Source organism: Anguilla rostrata, chromosome 1 (assembly GCF_018555375.3).
Source record: "Anguilla rostrata isolate EN2019 chromosome 1, ASM1855537v3, whole genome shotgun sequence".
NCBI classification, from domain to species: domain Eukaryota; kingdom Metazoa; phylum Chordata; class Actinopteri; order Anguilliformes; family Anguillidae; genus Anguilla; species Anguilla rostrata.
In genome coordinates, this window is record NC_057933.1 from 74,958,670 (window position 1) to 74,980,291 (window position 21,622).

The 21,622-nt window shown below is 47.8% G+C and overlaps 2 protein-coding genes and 6 non-coding genes across 10 annotated transcripts; 7 read left to right on the forward strand and 1 right to left on the reverse strand.

Moving 5' to 3' along the window:
• Positions 1 to 819: 819 nt before the first annotated feature.
• On the reverse strand, positions 820 to 891 carry trnaw-cca (transfer RNA tryptophan (anticodon CCA)). Its single transcript has one exon. It is a non-coding gene; the product is annotated as a tRNA-Trp (tRNA).
• Positions 892 to 990: 99 nt separating this feature from the next.
• rpl13a (ribosomal protein L13a) lies at positions 991 to 5,769 on the forward strand. Its single transcript, XM_064301260.1, has 7 exons — positions 991 to 1,078; positions 1,925 to 1,997; positions 2,518 to 2,583; positions 4,018 to 4,119; positions 4,753 to 4,838; positions 5,064 to 5,123; positions 5,495 to 5,769. The coding sequence occupies exons 1-7, from the start codon at positions 1,058 to 1,060 to the stop codon at positions 5,702 to 5,704; spliced, it is 618 nt and encodes a 205-aa protein (XP_064157330.1). The 5' UTR covers positions 991 to 1,057; the 3' UTR covers positions 5,705 to 5,769.
• Positions 1,739 to 1,822, forward strand: LOC135242128 (small nucleolar RNA Z195/SNORD33/SNORD32 family). Its single transcript, XR_010326236.1, has one exon. It is a non-coding gene; the product is annotated as a small nucleolar RNA Z195/SNORD33/SNORD32 family (small nucleolar RNA).
• LOC135242135 (small nucleolar RNA Z195/SNORD33/SNORD32 family) lies at positions 3,507 to 3,591 on the forward strand. Its single transcript, XR_010326240.1, has one exon. It is a non-coding gene; the product is annotated as a small nucleolar RNA Z195/SNORD33/SNORD32 family (small nucleolar RNA).
• LOC135242171 (small nucleolar RNA SNORD50) lies at positions 4,199 to 4,273 on the forward strand. The gene has a single exon (XR_010326261.1). It is a non-coding gene; the product is annotated as a small nucleolar RNA SNORD50 (small nucleolar RNA).
• LOC135242144 (small nucleolar RNA SNORD34) lies at positions 4,904 to 4,985 on the forward strand. The gene has a single exon (XR_010326244.1). It is a non-coding gene; the product is annotated as a small nucleolar RNA SNORD34 (small nucleolar RNA).
• Positions 5,195 to 5,279, forward strand: LOC135242133 (small nucleolar RNA Z195/SNORD33/SNORD32 family). Its single transcript, XR_010326238.1, has one exon. It is a non-coding gene; the product is annotated as a small nucleolar RNA Z195/SNORD33/SNORD32 family (small nucleolar RNA).
• A 136-nt stretch (positions 5,770 to 5,905) lies between the features above and the next one.
• Positions 5,906 to 18,609, forward strand: LOC135235595 (heterogeneous nuclear ribonucleoprotein R). Of its 3 annotated transcripts, none has more exons than XM_064301219.1 (11): positions 5,906 to 6,449; positions 7,853 to 8,013; positions 8,774 to 8,892; positions 9,595 to 9,702; positions 10,714 to 10,827; positions 11,976 to 12,152; positions 13,384 to 13,519; positions 14,970 to 15,175; positions 15,534 to 15,683; positions 16,280 to 16,401; positions 17,003 to 18,609. In XM_064301219.1, the coding sequence occupies exons 2-11, from the start codon at positions 7,860 to 7,862 to the stop codon at positions 17,634 to 17,636; spliced, it is 1,920 nt and encodes a 639-aa protein (XP_064157289.1). In that variant the 5' UTR covers positions 5,906 to 6,449; positions 7,853 to 7,859; the 3' UTR covers positions 17,637 to 18,609. The 3 variants fall into 3 exon arrangements, with proteins under 3 accessions (XP_064157289.1, XP_064157280.1, XP_064157299.1); XM_064301210.1 differs by lacking the exon at positions 5,906 to 6,449 and adding an exon at positions 6,825 to 7,303; XM_064301229.1 differs by lacking the exon at positions 5,906 to 6,449 and adding an exon at positions 7,364 to 7,683.
• Positions 18,610 to 21,622: the final 3,013 nt, after the last annotated feature.

The following is a 21,622-nucleotide window of genomic DNA, read 5'->3' on the forward strand; positions in this document are numbered from 1 at the left end:
ATGTGCTTTGTATAAAGAGCTTTGACCAATTGTGAGAAAAAGCTATACAAATAAAGTTATTGATATTAAGCCAATGTCAGAAGTCTCCACAGATCGTGTGTTCCCGTGGAATACTGGCGCAAATAGTGATTATGGAGAGATTACTGCTCACACCGTGAGTAGTACTCTTACAGGAACTATTCAGAGTGGTTTAAAATATTTTTTTGAAGTTATTTTTTCATGGGTGTGTGCGCGCGCAAGTGTGAAAAGGCGTTGTCTGAAGTGCAATTGGTAATGGAGTCGGGCAAATTCACGTTCAACGTCCACCTTTATAGTTTTCCAGATACTAAAAGTACGTTGTACATAACCCTCTTCAGGGTGGAATGCAACCCATAAGGAAGATAAAAGGGTTCCAAAGTTACTTGAACTTTGAATGTGAAAACGGAAAAACTTTGTGGAGCCTTTCTAGCAAAATCGCTTAGGACAAGCGTAGTGTAATACATGGATTTGCAGAAGTTCAACGTAGCTTTCATCCTCTGCACATTAGCCACTCTGGCTTTGTAATAGTTCATAATTTTGTACCACAACAGTTTGCAGTGAGGATGAAAATGCATTTTTGTTAACAAGCAAGCTTACTATCGAGTTGAACTTCAGCTCGTTCGGTAGTAGGAAACTACGCACCACGGACAACGCGGAGCACTTATCCGGGAGGCAAGGAAACAATGCGGATCCAGGTTTGACAATCAGGCCTGTCGAACAGTTTTAAGCATATCACCGGGGAGAGTAACGTAAATGTCGAAGACGAACACTATAAAAGATGGAAGAGGAAAACCATAAATATGACCCCGACGTGATTTGAACACGCAGCCTTCTGATCTGGAGTCAGACGCGCTACCGTTGCGCCACGAGGTCTCCGCACTACCAGTCATTTCCGTCTTTACTTGTAGTAAAAACGAAGTGATAGCTATTCGTTGGGCGGTATTGCGCATGACATTTAGAGTCTCTCCACCGCACAAGCTCCGCCCACGCCCCTGATTTCTACAGCAAGCAGCCCCGTCGCCCTTTCTTTTCCGACATCATGGCGGACCGATTCAATAAGGTACGGGATGGTGCTACACTAAAACAGACTGGAAAATGGAACTAAACGTGACGATTGCCGTGTTTTTATACTGCGTGTGCGTTCTTTTGTGTATTATTTTGTGTTTCGTGAAATCCCGTGGAATTTATGTGGCTGTATGATGACATTTTGAGGTTATCTTGTGCTGCCGCTTGATCACATTGACGTCCATGGATTTACTCGGATGTAATCGTGACACGCCGCCAGGCCCCATGCGCTTAACTGGGTACTTGTACAGTGACTACAGATTATGTTTAGATCGTGTTGATGTAGGACCTTTCTCGTTATTTCAATTATTGAGTAAACTCTACTATTTTGTGGCTCTTCGCTGAAAACTAACGTTTCTTGCCATGTTAATGTTGTGATTTCATGCTGGTAACTTGGGCCTGGGCATTGGCTAGCTAGGTGTTTGTGTGCAGTTGAGCGCAGACGCGAAACATTCACCACTGGCCAACCTAGATAAATGAAACTATATGGCTGTATTTCAACGCCGCACTTTGTGACACAACCGATTATTTCAAGCTATATTGTACAGACATGGGATGGCGAGACGTTAACGTGACGTGCGACTCGTCGTCCGTGCTTAACCACACGTTTAGCTAATGGCTTTATTAACGACGTTTAAGTGCAACAAAACTGCTGATTGTCGGTGATGTTTTTCCACAAGTTGGTATTCGAGTTTAGCGACCATGAGAATACTTCACATGCACTACCATCTGAGACAATGAAGCAGCTCTGTAAAGTAGCTTGCGCTAGCTAGCTGTAAGTTAAGTCCGACGCTGCAGGTGATTCGTCTCCCTAACCCACGTCTTCTCTGGACTCTCAAAGGTTCTGCTGCTTGACGGCAGGGGGCATCTCCTTGGTCGCCTGGCCGCCATTGTGGCGAAGCAGGTTCTGCTGGGTAAGACTACTGGATTTTTTTACAAATAAATATTACCGTTAAGTCTGGTTACACAAAAGAATGTTGCTGGCCACGCCGACCACTCGCCTTTCACAGACGTGGGTGAACACGTGGGATGGATTCTTAACTCTTAATCATATTTAGGATTGATTTAACGGTAGTTAAAGTGGCCGGCATTATTGCTGATCACGAAGTGTAACCAATAAGGCGATTGTAGAGTTTTGCAGAGAATTTGAATCTTAGGCCAAGAGATTTCAGTAATGCACTGGTTGAAATGGTTGTTTTAGTCCCTAGTATAGTGTGAATTGCCAGGCATTTTTGTGAAATTGATTCAGGACACATGTAGTGCTAGTTTTTAGACCAATGAAATATTTATACTGCTCTGCAAAGCAGTTTGCTGTTAAGCTCTAACCTACATATAAATGTACGTGTGTGTGTTGGAGAGTGCAGTCCTGGGAAATGGTATTTTAATGGGAAATAAGCCTTTTGTGTGTCTGATGTTGGAATGCTCATTTTACAGGCCACAAAGTTGTGGTGGTAAGATGTGAGGGGATCAACATCTCCGGAAACTTCTATCGCAACAAACGTGAGTAGTATCCCCCCTCTCAAACTGTCCTGTTGCAGGTGTGTGCGCAAAGTTGTGAAGAGTCTGGGTGCAGCGCCCTGGAGCTGCTGATGTGTTCGTGTCAGTGTCAATTTGTTTGGTTAAAAAAAAGGAAAACCTGTGATCTCCTACATCCCTGGTGGTCAGCTCACAGCCCTCGATGTCCAAGTACTGCTTGTTTTCCACCCTCCCTTTGCCTTTGCATCGGGTGTGAATAGTCTGGCCAGTCAGTAGCAGTACTTGTCAAGTTAATTACCTTGGGGTGGGTGGGTGGAGGAAATATGGCCTTGATTTGGATTCGAGGTCCAGATTTGAGTATCCGTGTCCTGCTGAGAACCTCTGCCTCGGCTGCCCTGATGCTGAACTCTGTTCTTCACGCCTTCGCGAGCTCCACTTCTGCTCCATCTGAAACGGTCCTCACGCCCATCTGCGGCTTACAGCCTAATATTCTCAGTCTCCCCTTTACACATCAGTTAGGTGTCACTTTATTGTTGCCTAAAACTTTGTGTGTGAACATGCGTAAGTGTGCACAAAAGCCTGTGCGCGTAATGCATCATGGGAAAAACCCCATTGCATTACAGCTTTCCTGCTATTCCCAAACAATGCCCCCCATCTATGACATCACCCGGCTGGGTGAGGGGTCAGCAGTCTTGCAGTTCAGTCCACTGGACTGCTTCGTAATGTGAGCTGTGCCTGTTCTTGTTTTTGGGCCCAGTAGGTCAGTTGCAACCCTGACAATTGTTCATGGGTTTCTGTGACTTGGGCAGACATTAGCCTTGAGCAAGCAAAGGGTGTCCTGGGACCTTTGTTTGTTTTGGAGCGAACCGTTTTAAATTTGGCGAGACTGCGCGTCTGGGTTTGTCACACAGCTGGCGAGGTTGCTTGGACTGTGCCTGCTTCCTGCTGAGTGTCGGTGATGATTTCCCACCGTTTGGTATTCGAGTTTAACGACCATGAGAATACCTGACATGCACTACCATCTGAGACCTACAGCAGTATGAGCCAAAATGGCGCTGGTTTCCAAAGCACCTCAAAACTATTCTTTGTGTGCGCTTCAGAGCATACAGGTTTGTGTCCCAGAAGCCACTGAACAAATGCGGGCCCTTGTCTGTGACTTTTTAATAAGTTCATAACTGGGGTTGTTGCGTTTGCATTGGAGTGGGTTAAACTATGGGTCCCTGCCCACGTAGGCTTCGCTTCAGACCAATTGGCTCAGATGAAACAAACTATTAGGCTGTGTGAAAAGTCATTCACATGGCTGAGGAAGATTGGAGGAAAACTGGCTTTAAAAAATAAATAAAAAATTATGGACAGTGTGATGCTTTCTTCATACTGGGCGATGCTGACCTTGGCTAAAGGTGGTGACTGTGGGCTTTTGGCTAACTGCTGTGCGTTTGCTCTTCGTCTTCTCAACAGTGAAATACCTGGCTTTCCTCCGCAAAAGGATGAACACCAACCCCTCCCGTGGGCCCTACCATTTCAGAGCTCCTAGCCGCATCTTCTGGAGGACCGTGAGAGGTGAGGTCACGGGTTGCGGCGGCAGCGATTGGCCGATGTGGTGCCTTCGAAGTTTCGAGTGGCGGTGGCTCCCTTCCCTGAACTATGATGAGTCCCATTATCCCGAATCTGATCCCACGTTGATGAGCCAAACTATGGATCTGACTGCTGAGTTCTGGGGAAGGGCCACGGTGTTGCCACAGTAACCAGTAGACAAAAATACACTAAAGTATGCCGTTATACAATAACTATGTTATAACGAAAACATAGGTAGCCTTGCAGGCGTACGAAGCCAAATTACTAATCGTAAAAAGAGGCGTTCAACCTGTACTGCATGTGAATATTGTGAACGTTGAGTTGAGTATTCGAGTTTAACAGTCTAATTTGGGTGTCATTCATCGCGGTGTCGAGCATGCAGTATGTTTATTTGATGTGCTTGCCATGCAGTGCTTTTATTTTTTTCATTTAAATATAAAGCATACATGTTGAAAAGGCGTTGGGATGTACATGCTGTTATCGTTAAAAGTAACATGTGAAGTGAAGTTGGAACATAAAGAAATCTTCTGATGGGGAGGCAAAAAAGGCTGAAATGTTCTTCAAGAATTGTTCTGAATTTCTGTCCTAAAAGCTTCCCCCCCCCTCACAAACCAACAGGCATGCTCCCCCATAAGACCAAGAGAGGCCAGGCTGCGCTGGACAGGCTGAAGGTGTTCGACGGAATCCCCCCTCCTTATGACAAAGTGAGTGCACCCCCCACTGGGACACTGAAGTGTCCCGTCTAACCCAAGCCCGTTTGGGCCTATGATGTTGTCAATGATGCCAATATGACCTTACCTACCTTGTTCGAATATCCAACGTGAGAAAACCTCATAATATCTGAGACAACATTGAACGTAGCTTTCTGCTGCGAGGAGGCGGCCATCTTGAATGCGCGGCTGATGGCTTGTTGCGTTCTCCCTGTGCAGAGGAAGCGTATGGTGGTGCCTGCTGCTCTGAAGATCGTGCGGCTGAAGCCCACCCGTAAGGTAAGTCCACAGGAAGTGCGCCAACGTGATTTCGACCTGTCAGAATCGCCCATTTTACCTCTACTAGAGCTGAGCGTCAGTGATGATTTCCCACCATTGAGTATTCGAGTTTAACGACCATGAGAATACTTCACATGCACTACCATCTGAGACCAACAGCAATACAACCCCCCCCAAAAAAACTGCCCCCCTATTGTTAACTTGAGCGGGCCAGTACTTGAATCTAGTTTACTTATCAAAAATATCACTGCACGATTCAGATGGAGCAGGCATCCATTTGCTGTCCCTAATCTTTGGTGAAATTTTTTTTTTTTGTTGCCCCTGTCACTACCCCCTCCCCACCCCGTCCTCCACTCCTTCCTGCGAACCAGTTTGCGCTGCTTGGACGCCTTGCTCACGAGGTGGGCTGGAAGTACCAGGCCATCACCGCCACGCTGGAGGAGAAGAGGAAAGAGAAGGCCAAGCTGCGCTACGGCAAGAAGAAGACCGAGCTCAAGCTGAAGAAGGTGGCCGAGAAGAACGTTGAGAGCAAAATCGCCAAATACACCGACGTCCTCAAACAATACGGAGTGCTTGTATGAGCTCGCTTTGAGGAGGAGCGATTTTGCGGAAGGGGATGAACAATAAATGTTTATAGAAATGTAAACTTTTGTGGCTATTTTTCTTCTTTTAACACTGCACATGTGAATAGGCATGCTTGTGGCTAAGTCCCACTTCATTTGATATGCTAAGTAACAGCAATACCGCGTTTCTGCCTTGAAGCATGCTTTTGTGTTCCTGACTGGCAAGAATTCAATTAACTGTACGGGTGTGATGCAAACATCTTGCATGAATGGGTAACTGGTTTGCTATAGGTGGGATTGCTATTGGTTTCTTTGTGATTAGCCAGTATACTTTATTTTTCATTAGGCGGGACAGGATTTGGATCTTACCGTGTCATTATTCCTTAATCTCAACGCAACGTCTATCTAGTCGTCATTTAGGTGTGCGGGCTCTGATTGGGTCATCACCTCGTCACTCTCGGAGATTCCCTACACCGATTGGGCCTTAATTTTCTTACGCCATTAACCGTGTGAAATGCTATGGGAGACCCCGTACCGCCGTTACGTGCGCGCACCCTCCAGACAGGGTCGGGTTGACCGCGAGGAAGTGCCGTGGACGAGCGCCGGAGCTGCTGTTCTTGGTTCTCCCTCTTCTCCCCTGGGCAGATCCGAATAATCACTCCCAAATTCCCGAGATCTAATTAAACGGCCTTTTTTCCTGATACACACCCCTGAGACACACTGCAGGAGGCTGCGACGGGAGATTTTTTGTGGTAACGGAGCGGTAAGAATTCGCCGGGTGGCTGGTTTGTTGTTTTCTCCCTCATGGTTGAGGGATGGTTTGTTTGGGGGCTCAACGGTTGACTTTATTTTATGGTCCGTATTTTCTCAGCGGATTTATTGCACGTGTGATCTGTGCTCACGAGTGACTGGAAGCCCAGCCAGACTTGCATAAAGGCTTTTCGTTGTGCTGCTGTGTGTGTGGAAAATGGTGCGTTTTTACGCTTTTGGGTCTGTACATTTTCAAGGCCTGTATTGGAAAATTGGCCACGAGAGCACACCGTGAGGGGGGCGGAACGGCGCACGTATGGTACCGTTACAGTGTGACAGAGAGACGACTACTGTCTGTCTGTATTGGCAGAATAGCTAGCCTTTGTCCTCCGCAAGCTCTGCATTGCATCCATTCTCAACTTTAACGTTTGCTGCATCTCGTTTTGCCAAATGATGTTTGCTGGCTAACTTCGCTAGCTGCTACTAGTAGACAGCATGGGTTATTTAGTGGGTTTGGCTAGCGGGGTGGCTAACGCAGCTGATGGTTTGCCAGCCTGAGCCACGGCATATTGACCACGATGCTCCATTTAGCTTATTTAGTATGATAAGTTGCTATGCTCCGTCTGTCTGCTCTATCGGATGCGCACTGCTTGTGTTTGCATGAAGTGAGAGTAGGCATGCTAATGGTTGGCTAACGTTAGCCAGCGAAACTCTAATGTTGGATTATTAACACTGGGATGGGGACGCCGTGGGCGGTGTAATTTTTAGTTTTCTAGCAGCTTTGGGTATTTAGCCCGCTAGGCTATCCAACTCAAAAGTAGCCTGCGACCCGGTCAGATAGCTTTCACTAATGTCATGGCCATCAACGTGAGTCGCACTGAGAAACCGGAATGTGTCGATTAACTGAAATAGCTTAAATCTGGATTAAATGTGTTTGCGTAATTTGCTGATTGGTGGAGATAATATAATGACTTGCCTCGCTGAAGAAGCCAGGGCAATGTGTTTACGTGCTAGTTTGCAGTATTTCTTGTCGTTAAGTTGTTTTGCAAAACTCTGACATTTTTTATGAAGTTTAATGTGTAGTCACTAATAGCATGCTGATTAGATCTAGACGAAGTACCCATCTGTCCCCAGCTTATATTCATCACATTGTTTTGCACAACTGAAAGCGAATATTAATGAATTACTAAGTTTACTGGAATCATTACCTTGTGGTTTCTGCATTCTGCCAGAGCGATATTTGGCAGGTGCATTGCACACCGCGAACATGGCCCGCGTTATTGACCGTTTCCCAACTAAGACATGGTTTTGTGTAGCTGACCGTTCCAAATGTTTCGAGTGGTTGTTGCCTCCGTAGTTAAGTGCCTCTTCGTTTCTTTTCCTCCGTTTTGCTGAATTCCGGCGGTGGTGTCTTAGCGGGAGCATGGCTGCCGAAGTAAATGGCAACTCAGCGCCGGTGAAGGACGACGAGGAGCCGATGGACACGAGCACTGCCCACACGGAGAACTACCAGACCCTTATAGACGCCGGCCTGCCGCAGAAAGTAGCGGAGAGTTTGGACAACATCTTCCAGACGGGTGAGTCTTCATTAGCTTGCTAGACGAATCAAGCTTAGCTCGTATTTGCAGGTTTTTATGTGTGAGCTGCATTTATGAGTGTTGGGCTTATAGACTTGTTTTTGGATGAGTTAAAGTTAGAGTAATCTGTGAAACATGTACTTTTTGCTTAGTTTTAAGGACGGGCCGTGCATTAGTTGTGGCAAGGCCGCTGAATTGAAATTACTGACAGGTTTGGGATGGCTGTCCCACTTGCATGTCTGCGGTAATGTGCTTTGGTGGTGACTTCAACTGGGGTCATTGGTATAGGATAGAACGTTTGGGAAACCCATAGCAACAGCATTAACTGTGGGATCTTCTGACTGTGATGTCATTTTAGAACAGTGGTCCTCATCTTTGGTTCTGGGGGGCTGCAGGTTCTGCTGGTCTTCTGTGTTTCTCCGTGCTAACGGTAATAGGTCAGATTAAGTGGCCGACTGCACCGGTGACTAAACTCCTCGCCTGATTTCTTGGCTTTGAACTGGCTGTGGAATTGAAGGTGGGAACAGCAGTCGGCGACTGACTCTGCGTGCTCTCCAGGACCAGTACTGAAGACCCAAGCACAGAGCCACTGATGTCACAAATGGCTTAGAGTGCCCTCTTATTTGTTCAGTATCTAAAGCGTTTATTGTGGAACTGGCCAGTCCAAAGGCTGTGACCCTTACGTCCATAGTAAATGTGTCAAAGGAGAGAGCAGGCGGGAATGTGTGTAAACGTGACTGGTGTGCTTGTGATCTCCCAGGGTTGGTGGCGTACGCAGACCTGGACGAGAGGGCCATCGACGCCCTGCGAGAGTTTAACGAGGAGGGGGCTCTGTCCGTTCTACAGCAGTTTAAGGAGAGCGATTTGTCCCATGTGCAGGTGAGGCATGGCCCATATCTCGTGGATTTAAACCTGCAACCTCCTGCTGGCTCAGCCCCGCCCCCATAACTTAATACTTCCACAAGTCTCTCTGGAAAAGTGCTGTGATGAAAGTGGTTGTGCTGCTTTACCTGCAGAAAGGACCTCAAACTCCACTTCTGGAGGGCTGCAATGTCTGCTGGTTTTCTGGAGTTTAAGCATGGGAAACAGGGTGTGTGGATTTTTTGACCCGTCAGACACATAAATTAAGACTAAGTGCTGGAGCACACCAAAAGCCAGCAGATGTTGCAGCCCTCCAAGACTGGTGTTTGTGATCCTGACCTTGAAAGTCCAGTGAAGCATTATGGGAAAAATAGTTTTTACTTTTGAGCCTACTTGTTTCTGCTTTAATTTTATGCCTTGTTTGACATTTTGTTGCCCCTTGTTTCAGAATGAAAACGCCAGTTTTTTGTGTGTGGCTTGTCTTAGAATGAAAGCGGGACTGACTTTTTTCTGTGATGCTCATGTCACAATAAAAGCAGGGCTGAACTTTTTTCTCCCATTCTGCTCATTTCAGAATAAAAGCGGGACTGGTGTTTCCCCCCTGTCCTACTCATTTCACAATAAAAGTGGGACTGACCTTTTTAACTCCATGTTGCTCATTCCAGAATAAAAGCAGGACTGATGTTTCTCCCCCCCCCCCCCCCATGCTAATTGTTTCAGAATAAAAGCGCGTTTCTCTGCGGCGTCATGAAGACGTACAGGCAGAGGGAGAAACAAGGAAGCAAAGTGCAGGAATCCACGAAGGGCCCCGACGAGTCCAAGATAAAGGTAGGTGAGCACGGGACGGGCGAGCGCTGGAGGGGCGGAGGCCCGGGTTCTGCCACCTGTCTGTCCGAGCAGCTCGGAGCCGGGTATCATACCTGTACAGCTGGGAAGCGGTGACTCAGGGATGCACACTGGTCCTGCTTTCATGTTTAAAAAATGTGATTTCCACCTGGTACTTTTTGATCATTTCTGGAGGGCTGGTGCGACTGCAGGCTTTTGTTTTCCAGTTACTCTGTTTCGTTGCGCTAATGCTGCCAGTGTTCACTCGCGGTTTAGGCTCCAGTAAAACTTTTCACACGGGTACACGGACAGTCTTCAGCTGTCATTCGTGAGTTCATCGGAGTCCTCCCCAGTGTTTCTGCTCCGAGCACCTGGATTTGCTAATTTAGCACAATTCCTCAGCCAGGAGGCAGAACCAATTGGATGCATCAGCTGGCTGAGCTCATGGGCGGAAGAAAAGCACGGCAGGACTTTTTAACATTCTGACCCCTGGGCTTTACACCTCCGAAGTGAATGGGCTAATGAGATTACCGGAGGGATGTTGGCGTGGAGTTCAGGAAGGCCTTTCAGCATGGCGACGGTCCTCTTCGGTCACTCGCCCCTGGGGTTGCTCACGATCGCCCGCATGCGGCTACGGGCTGCGCAGTCAGTCAGCCCCGCCTGCCCCAGACGGGTCGACCTGCCCCAGCTCGCTACTGCCGCCTGCAGCAGTGTCTGGATTGCGGAATCGGTAATCGGTTGAAGTTACACTCAAAGTGTTTGCTGTGCGAACTGCAGCGTTAGTCAGACGTTGCGTCAGAGGCCGCGGCGCAGAGAGAAACGCTCGGCTATTTTTATGATCCGCTGGCAGCGTTCTGCCCCCCCCAGGTGCGGAGGTGGATTTTCCCCTCTCGTGTGTGGATTCAGTATTCCTGCAAGGTTTTATTCCCTCTCTGAGCCCCCCCTGTGCTGTAGAGCTGATGAGGATGATGGCGACTGTGGTGATGATGATGACGGTGTTGTGATGTCACTCAGGCTCTCCTGGAGAGGACGGGGTACACTCTGGACGTTACGACGGGACAGAGGAAGTACGGGGGACCCCCACCTGAGGAGGTGTACTCAGGACTGCAGCCTGGAGTCGGAACAGAGGTGCGGACCCCTCCTACACACACACACACACATACACACACACACACTCTCTCTCTCTCTCTCTCACACATAGACGCACACACTCACACTCTCTCTCACAGACACACACACATGCACACTCTCTCTCTCTCTCCATCTCTCTCTCTCACACATAGACACACACACACACATGCACTCTCTCTCTCTGTCTCTCTCCATCTCTCTCTCACACACATAGACACACACACTCACACTCTCACACACACACACACACACACACACACACACACATGCACTCTCTCTCTCTCTCTCTCTCCATCTCTCTCTCTCACACATAGACCACACACACACATGCACACTCTCTCTCTCTCTCTCTCTCTCTCTCACACACATAGACACACACACTCACACTCTCACACACACACACACACACACACACACACACACACATGCACTCTCTCTCTCTCTCTCTCTCCATCTCTCTCTCTCACACATAGACACACACACACACATGCACACTCTCTCTCTCTCTCTCTCTCTCTCTCACACACATAGACACACACACTCACACTCTCACACACACACACACACACACACACACACACACACACACACACACATGCACTCTCTCTCTCTCTCTCTCTCACACATAGACACACACACACACATGCACACTCTCTCTCTCCTCTCTCTCTCTCTCTCTCACACACACAGACACACACACTCACATCTCACACACACACACACACACACACAAACCCCTTCTCTCTCTCTATCTCTCACACACACATAGACACACACACTCACACTCTCACACACACACACACACACACACATGCACACTCTCTCTCTCTATCTCTCTCTCACACATAGACGCACACACTCACACTCTCTCTCACACACACACAGACACACGCACATATGCACGCTGCTTTGCACACACGCGCACACACACACACACATTTGGGCACACAGACACACACACTCTCATGCACACACTCTCTCTTGTGTTTTTTGTCCTAATGCACCTGCCGTACGTGTAGCTCTCCTATCTTGCAGGGCTTTGTGTGTACTGTGCTCTGGGGCGTTGGTGTTCTGCAGTTGCTAAAATAATAATTTACGTTTTTTGTGTGCGTTTTTTTCTTCTTCTTGCTTATGTAACGCTGCAGGTGTTTGTGGGTAAGATCCCGCGGGACCTGTACGAGGACGAGCTGGTGCCGCTGTTTGAGAAAGCGGGGCCCATCTGGGACCTGCGTTTGATGATGGACCCGCTCTCGGGCCAGAACCGCGGATACGCCTTCATCACCTTCTGCAACAAGGACGCGGCGCAGGAAGCCGTCAAGCTCGTAAGAACCGCCCCCCCCCCGCCCCTCTTAACGGAGGGGGAACTCGGCACACAAATCAGTCTTACAAGCCCCGCCTTATCAACTCATTTCCATGGAGTCACAGCGGAGAGCATTGCACAGAACCCTGCCGCCAAATGTCACTCAGTGATGTCACTCATGCGTAACTCCTCCCCCTTTGAGAATTTATTCAGAAAATTAATTTGGAGGCTGCAGCTCAGGTTAAAAACTATAGCAAGTCTCCACACCTGCAGTTGGGGCTGTGACTTGAGATACATAGTGAGAGTGATAGATGTGTTGCCAGTGCACATTACCCCTCCCCCCCCTTCACGTAAATGATAAAAGGTGTTATATCCCAGTCGCACCACTTCCGATGGCGTTTTGCAGATTTGGCAGATTTGGTTTTGACTCACGAAATACAGGTTTACACCAGTTATTCCGAGAGTAAGACAGAACATACTAAACTGTCATTTTTAGAGGGAGTTCCCATTAAAAAGAGAAAAGGACAACGTCCCTGCAAAATGTGTCCTGAAATGCGCACTGAAGAAAGTTAGATGCGTAGAGAAGAGACTCCAAAACTAGTCCTGTATAGTTGCTGTGTCTGCTGGTTTTAGGTGCATCTCCGCACTGAAGTGATCCAGTCATTGAATAACTAAAGAGTGCATACTCCTCTATTTCTATGGCCCACATGACATGTAATCCTGATTGAAGGAAAACCATAAACTTGCAGACACAGCGCCCCCTACAGTACTGGAGTTAAACCTGCAGACACTGCGGCACCTCCAGGACTGGAGTTAAACCTGCAGGCACTGCGGCCCTCCAGGACTGGAGTTAAACCTGCAGACACTGCGGCCCTCCAGGACTGGAGTTAAACCTGCAGACACTGCGGCCCTCCAGGACTGGAGTTAAACCTGCAGGCACTGCGGCCCTCCAGGACTGGAGTTAAACCAGCAGACACTGCGGCCCTCCAGGACTGGAGTTAAACCTGCAGGCACAGCGCCTCTCCAGGACTAGAGTATGAGATCACTTGGTTAAAAGCTACTCTGCTGCCTGTGATTTCTGAATGCGAAATGTTGGATTATGTTTAATGATTATTTGTGTTTTTTTTAATTTTTTTATTGGATTTTTGGTAGATTTGCGGTTTGCTTCAGTTTCTTGAACAAATGTTTTCTCATCAAATGTGTTAAAACTGACATCTAGAAACTTCTTTCCCTACCTTTCTCCCCACCTGTAGTGTGACAACTACGAAATCCGGTCGGGTAAATACCTGGGCGTGTGCATCTCGGTGGCGAACAACCGTCTGTTTGTCGGATCGATCCCAAAGAACAAGACCAGGGAGAGCATCCTGGAGGACTTCAGCAAGGTGACAGGTCCGTGAGAGATCGGATCTCCCGTTTCCACCGTCTTCCCACATCCCTGACAATATTTGAAAACCTCCTAATAAAAAAATCCTCGAATATCCAACTGTCCGTTAAGAAGTCTGGGGGGGGGGAGGAAAAGAAAATTTTTGACAGTGAGTGAAATGCATCCATCTTTCTGGCTAACTGACAAGCGCGATGGCCGCTTACTACAAGAAGTCCTGCGATGTAAGTGTGCGTATTTGTGCTGCTCTTAAAGTAATTTCGCAGCTCAGCAGTTTGTACTCTGGTGCGGAAGTCTCTGGAGACTGACGTTGTACTTTTGTGCACGCTGTATATTTTGGAAATGTTCCTCCTCTTTTTTTTTTTTTTTTTGCACCCAGAGCTTTTTTTTTTTTAACGAAGAACGGCACCCGGGCGAGCTTTGGCACAGATGGTGGCGCCAAGGGCTGCGTCTGCTTCTGGTTTCCTTGACAACGGCGAGCCTCAATTACTTAATTAGCCCTGACATTTGCGCCATCTTACGTTTTAGCTACGTTTCGTGATGAACACGTTTGGGGTAGCCGAGGACTGTTGTCTTGTGTCCCTGTGTGAAACTGATCTAATCTATGAGTGATCCACTGTTGGTATATGCAGCCAGTGGGCTCATTTAGCCTGGATAATTGGTGGGGGGGGGTTTCACTTTCTCTTATTACAACGTAATGCCAGTTTTGGCTCGTTGCTAGTTCCTCTGCTACGGAACACGTTTCTCAAAAAGTTTAGCTTTGGTGATCGCACCTACAGCAATGAGGACTCCCAGTAATTTCACCTGTCAATCTACGATTGGATCAGTCAAAAAAAACGTAACCTCTTTCTAAGCAAGTCGTTTCTCGTACAGCACACTACGGACAGCGAGAGCCTTAGTTGATCTGACTGATTGAAAGTTGTGGGATGTGAACATGGACTGATATTCTTCAAAGCTGTTTCTGACACAGTGGCCCCTTAAGAGACTGAGTCATCCCTCAGCAGGTACCAAGTGTCTAATTGAGAATAATTAACCGCTCGTTATTATGCAGAGCTTTTAATTATGGTAGGAGTGAAAACCAGCATGCACATTCGGTTCCCAGGATCGAGCTTAGACGCCTGGTCTTAAGGTAGTTTTATTTTATTTTTATTTTTTTCTCTGGTTTTTAGTCCATATATAAAAACATTTCCTAGGAATAATTACAGGCTTCATGTCTTAAATGAATAATGATGGTGTTGCTGAGCCTAATCAAAAACTGGGCTTTCATTTCACCCCGATATGCAAGGTGTTATTTGTGTCTGTGAACGCTGGTTTGATTACATGGCTGAGCTGATAGTTTTGGGGCGTCTTTTGTCTGAATCTGTGTTTTCCCTCCAATTTTCCTCTGTCTGGGTCGTATGTCTGTGTTTTGGAACCGGCGCGTGTGACCGTGCGTGTTATTCCGCTGTCTGCCACCAGAGGGCCTCATGGAGGTGATCCTGTACCACCAGCCGGACGACAAGAAGAAGAACCGCGGCTTCTGCTTCCTGGAGTACGAGGACCACAAGTCGGCGGCGCAGGCCCGCCGGCGGCTGATGAGCGGCAAGGTGAAGGTGTGGGGCAACCCCGTCACCGTGGAGTGGGCCGACCCCGTGGAGGAGCCCGACCCGGAGGTCATGGCCAAGGTCAGCCGCCGTTTTCGCCCGCGACTGCTGAGGCCACTGCGTTAATGTTGGGGCATTTCGCTTATTCTGTGCGGGTAAATTGGGGGGGGTGGGGTAGCTTTAAAAAAAGAAAAGAAAAAAAAAACTTTTTAAACTTTCAATTTTCTCTTGAGTTTGTATATATTTAAATGAATATTGTAATTGTTGAGTGTTTACCCTCACTCTCCCGGTTTAAAATTTAGATTTTCCTTTGGAGGGTGGAGGGGTAGCATGTCCACTTGTCACTCATGTGTCTTGTTCTGCTTCTGCTGGGGAGGTAGAGCTGATTTTGGAAAGGGTACCCTGGTAAGACGCTTCCTCCTCTGTCCTCCTGTTCCAGGTGAAGGTTCTGTTCGTCAGGAACCTGGCCACGCCCGTCACGGAGGAGCTCTTGGAAAAGACCTTCTCTCAGTTCGGCAAACTGGAGCGGGTGAAGAAGCTGAAGGACTACGCCTTCGTCCACTTCGAAGACCGAGACGCCGCTGTAAAGGCCAGTATCCCACCTCCGAGAGCCTTCCCACAATACACTGCTCTGTCCCACCTCCGTGAGCCTTCCCACAATGCACTGCTCTGTCCCACCTCCGAGAGCCTTCCCACTATGCACTGCTCTGTCCCTCAGAGCCTTCCACAATACACTGCTCTGCCCACCGAGAGCTTCCCACAATGCCTGATCTGCCCACCCCGAGAGCCTTCCCACAATGCACTGCTCTGCCCCACCTCCGAGAGCCTTCCCACAATACACTGCTATATCCAACCTCCGAGAGCCTTCCCACAATGCACTGCTATGTCCCACCTCCGAGAGCCTTCCCACAATACACTGCTCTGTCCCACCTCCGTGAGCCTTCCCACAATGCACTGCTCTGTCCCACCTCCGAGAGCCTTCCCACAATGCACTGCTCTGTCCCACCTCCGAGAGCCTTCCCACAATGCACTGCTCTGTCCCACCTCCGAGAGCCTTCCCACAATGCACTGCTCTGCCCCACACCCGAGAGCCTTCCCACAATGCACTGCTCTTTCCCACCTGTTGTTTATTTCGCAGGAATAGGCCGGTGTTAATTTCGCCATGTTTCTTCGCTGTGTGTCCAGGCGATGCAGGAGATGAATGGTAAGGAGCTGGAGGGCGAGGAGATCGAAATCGTCCTGGCAAAACCGCCGGACAAGAAGAGGAAAGAGAGGCAGGCGCAGAGACAGACCACCAGAAACACCGGGTGAGTCGCCGTGGAGATGGACGTTGTGCTCGTGCGCTAACGTGCAAACGTGCTAGCAGGCCGTGCTAACGAGTCCTCACCTTCCTTCCGTGTTAGAACAGTACCTAGGCCACGGTAACAGCTGCTGTGCTTAGCAACGAGACGTTTTCCTTCCGTTGTGTAGCACTGTCTAGGCCATGGCAACGGGCTGTCCTTCAGTGATAAAACTCACTTTCATCTGTCAGGTATAAGCACAAGCGAGAAACAGAGACTTGTCTTTTAGTCTGTTATTCTTGTGGTATAGAATTACTTTTACTTATCCGGAGCAACATAGCCAGTTTTTGCATTTGCTATCCATCTATACAACTGGATACACACTGAAGCAACTCAGGCTAAGTACCGTACTCGAGGGAATTTAGCCTGTGACCTTTAAGTCACAAGCTCAGTTAGCCAACCATTATGCTACACTGCCTCCCACTGTGGCTCTGTGCCCCTCACAGGGATGGGGGTCGTAACGACTCTCACTTCCTGCCTGTGAGGAGCGCCGTGTTCAGCAGTCTTGGGTCTCGGCCTAGCGGCGCGCTAACGAGCCGCCCTCTTCCTCTTCCTCTCCGTGTTCCAGGTACGACGACTACTACTACTACCCTCCCCCGCGGATGCCGCCGCCGCCGGTGCGCGGGAGGGGCCGCGGGGGCCGGGGGGGCTACGCCTACCCCCCCGACTACTACGGCTACGAGGAGTACTACGACGACTACTACGGCTACGACTACCACGACTACCGGGGCGGCTACGAGGACCCGTACTACGGCTACGACGACGGCGGCTACTCCTCCCGGGGGCGGGGCAGCCGGGTGAGCCGGGGCGCCCCCCTGCCCCCCCGCGGCCGGGGGGCTCCTCCCCCGCGCGGACGCGGTGGCGGCGGCGGCGGCGGGGGTTACGTCCAGCGCGGGGGGGCGCCCATGGGAGCCGCGAGGGGGGGTCGCGGTGGCCGGGGCGGGCCGTCCCAGCAGCAGAGGGGCCGCGGGGCCCGGGGCGCCCGGGGAAACCGCGGCGGGAACGTCGGCGGGAAGCGGAAGGCCGACGGCTACAACCAGCCGGACTCCAAGCGCCGGCAGACCAACAACCAGCAGAACTGGGGCTCCCAACCCATCGCCCAGCAACCGCTGCAGCAAGGGGGCGACTATTCCGGTAACTATGGTTACAATAATGACAACCAGGAATTTTATCAGGATTCTTACGGGCAACAATGGAAGTAGGACAAACAAACAACAACAACAAAAAGCCAATGGGTATCACACAATATAAACAAAGGAAAAACAAATAAACAGGAAATTGGCACCAGCCAGCTGATTGGCATTGTACCCGTCACACACAGTAGAAATAAAGAAACCTGAGCATAGGGATTGGCTTGCCATCCTCCCATGTTGAAATGTGCATCGGCAGCACGCTCTGTGCTGGCCTGAAGATGAGATGTATATACCCACACACATGTGCAGACACACACACACACACACAGACACACACACACACAACCTTTTCTGACTCTGTTCTTATCGGTTTTCCCTTTTTTCCCTGTTGTGGTTTTACTTGGGACATTTCTGGCTTTAAAAACATGAAAATGCTTTTATTCTTTTTTTTTTTTTTTTTTTTAATGCAAGAGAAAAGTTTCTTGTTTTATTGATTTTAATTTTTTTTCCATCCAAAGCCAACATTTTAACCTTTAAGGAGAAAAAGAAAAAAAAAAAAAAAAAAGATGGACTCATTTTTCAGAAGTCTGAGAAGACATTAAAATCATGAGTACCCGGCAGGAAGCAAAATGCCCCCCTCCCTTTCCTGCGCCCCCACTTTGGACTTCTTCCCTTTCGGATTTCTTACTCGTAGACGTAGGAACTTGCTTGTATATATAGGCTTAAAGCATCGGCTTTATATTCATTTGTTTTGCAGAGATGGGGAAACAATAATCCACCGGAAAGAGAGGAAAAATGTCTAATTTTCTTGTATTAGGAAAGTAACGTTAAAGTGTATGTTTAGCATTTGTTAGAAGTAGATTAATTGTGTTTTTTAAAAGAACTGTTATTACAATTTCAAGCGTTTTTTCTCTCTCTCAAAGTTGCCCTTCTAGATTTTTGGTTTGGCTGAACCTTAAGAGCCAAGGCTGTTCTTTGATGTGTTTGTATTTATAACTTGTTCTTGTTACATTTCAATAAAACTCAACCATATGTCATTCAATTATCAGCTACTTCAAATTCAGTTGTGTCATTACATATCTAATCCAGCCAGTTGTTTTGATATGGAAAACTTGGCATAACGTGAGTGGTCTACTACTGCTTAAAACAAAGAAGCTTTGTTTTTTTTTAAACAAATATAAAGGCTCTTCTAAGTTGAGCGTTCGTTTCAGCAACCCTGAGGTCACAAAGACAAAGTGGAGAGTCTGCCAAAATAGTTTGACTGAACCTGTGTGCTTTTTGGAACGTGCAGGTACCAAAAGAAAGGTTTTTAACCCTTTACTTTCCAGCTTTTAACGCGCATCTGGGCCTGTGGCCGTACCATTTGGGGATTTTCCTCTGGATTTGCATTCAAAGATAGACAAACACGACCGTTGTGAAAATTAGGCTGTGAAGGCTGCTCCTGTTCCGGAATGTTCCGCTGTATCTTCCGCCGCTTGCACGCATCATCGGGCGGCTCGTGAAAGCTCATTTGATTGGACGGGACACGATTTGTGTCGACACAGCACTAAGAGACCATTCTGTCTTGAGGAAAAGGCCATGCATAAGATGAGGTTTTGGCTGAAACCATAAGGAGTAGCATTTTTCTAAATGCAAAAAGCATATCTGATCACAAAATTAGCCTCTGATAGATCTGTTCTTACGGCGACACTGTCTCTGTAGACCTTATATTCCTGCCCCCCCCCCCATTTGGGAAATGCAGGAACTGTTTGGTAGGTTGCGAATTGGAAGTTTTGTGGTCTTATTTAAGTGTGTAGCAAAGCCTGTTTTTGTGTTTCAGGCAGATATCCCTCTGCCCTCCCACACCCTCCCCCCCTCCTGGTATCCAAAGGGTTAAACTTCTTTGGAAGATTGGCATCCTTGTTGTTTGTGGGGTTTTTGTTTTAAGTGCAGATTTAAACTAACATTTTTTTTTCTTATAAAAAAAAAAAAATGGAAATGAGACATTTTTACCCTCTGTCCCCCCCCCCACCCCATAGCAGACATAAATTAGAGATCCTATTTATTTCCTCCTTGTTCTCTTCTCTCCCTCATTTCTTTACAGCTTAACGTTTTTTCTTTGGTTTTTGTTTGTCGTTTTTGTTTTAAGTTTTTCTCCTCTTATTCCGAATCACCCAGGTGAAGACGCCGCGCCCCGCCCCTCGACTGCCCGGAGGAACACATCTTTCTCGGCTGTGTTCTTCCCGAAAAAAGGGTGAGCTTGGTTTAACTCTTCACCGCTAACTGCAGTTCTCTTCCCTACCACTAGGGAACACCCTCTACTTTCTGCTTTCTGCACACTCTCTACTCTCCGCTCAGTGAATTCATTTATTGTAAAATTTTTCTGCTTTGTAGTCCGTTCTGACCCAGGAGTGTGGAAAGAAGTGTTTTTTTTTTTTTTTTGTTTTTTGAAGTTTTTCTGAAATAATGTAAGTTTCCAATGTTTGGAGAGTGAGGGTTGGCAGATTTGTGCAATCACTTCTGACTTCTGGCTAACTCAGTCTGTGTATCTGCAGCAATCCGGTGTGTACTGGTGCCAACGGTAGTTTCCTTTGTTATATCTGTAACCACAAAGGAATCGGCCAGCGATAGGTGGGGGAAAAAATAATTATTCTTGCCTGTTTCCTGATCCCAGGGGTGTTGGCCAACCCCCCTCCTCCCCCACTAAATTTGTGAACACTGAGGAACTCAACTGTAAGGTGCACATGGGTCACCGATTGCTCGCACACGCAAGGTAAACTGGCCCGTTCTTTTTACCCCCTTAGTTTGAATAGTGCAGGGACAATCAGAACATTTGGAAGTTGGCCAGAGTAGGTTTGCTGGATCTCATTGAAAGAAATCCTGTGTTATTCTCAATTCAGCACAAAATTCCAATTTAATTGAAGACAGTCTGGAGATAAATTAGATGTAGCTAATTACTTCTATTCAGTGATCATTAAATAATTAATTTTCATATATCAGTGTGAAGTTTTTTTAATCTTAATTTCATGTTCGTGTGATAGGGCCCGTTTGCAGATAGGTGTAATGTGTCCAACCCCGAACGGTCGGGAAATGCTGATGTATCCCAGAGTGCAGTGGGGAGCGGTGGCTGTGTTGACGTACGACAGGCTTACGTCAGTGATTCCGTCCCCTCAGTCACACTTTCTATTGGCTCTGGCGTGATCTCGTCCTGTGATGTCATAATAGAAGCGGTTTGGAACTAAGGCGTATGGAATTAGCAACAGGCGCTAGTTACAGCTTCATTGCCGTGCCGTAGCCTGGGTGTCAGACCCTGGTGCTTCGTTAGCATATATAGCGTGTTGAGTTTGAAAAGCCCAAAACTTTCCTTAGTAATGCGTTGAGCCAGCGAGGTCAAAGCCCTGTTTAACAGGCTGTTCAGTGATAGGGCTCTGGGTCTCTGAAGCAGGTTAGATGCACTGAGGCTAGCAGCACTGCTTAGCTCTGCTGTTCATTTTAGACTTCTGTAGCTGTGAAAATCTGCATGAGTGATAGCTTTGAAATACTAAATGGTGTTAAAACAATGGTGAGCACGAACAGTTCCCCAGGCTGCAAGGTGAAGATATATTCTCACAGATGCCCCCTGCTGTGGATCTCTTACAGCTTACAGCTCACCAGGGTCTGAAAGACCTTTCATGTGTAAACGGTTCCTTTTCTGTGCATGAATTGTTAATGAGTGCTAAGATTATCTTAAGGGTAGGCTTATATTTCTGTACCTCCCCATAATTTTTTTTTTTCCCCCAGATGGTGTTTTATGGGTTCAGCGTGCAAATTTTTTGGGTGAAATGGGAGAGGTGCACTTGGGGAAATAAAAAAATGTATTTGTAATAGTGTGTTTATAACCTGAGTCTGTTCTCTTGACTCGTAGCTTCAGGTGGCAAGAAATCACTCTTAATTGCAATAACGAGATGCTTCTGTTTTAACTCGCAGTGAGAGAAAATGTCCTTACGGTAAATAATCCACCTAACCCCCCCAGGCAGGGCTGTTTAAAAAACAGAATGTTGTCATTTTGTAATTGAGGTTTGAGTTCAGCTTCGTCT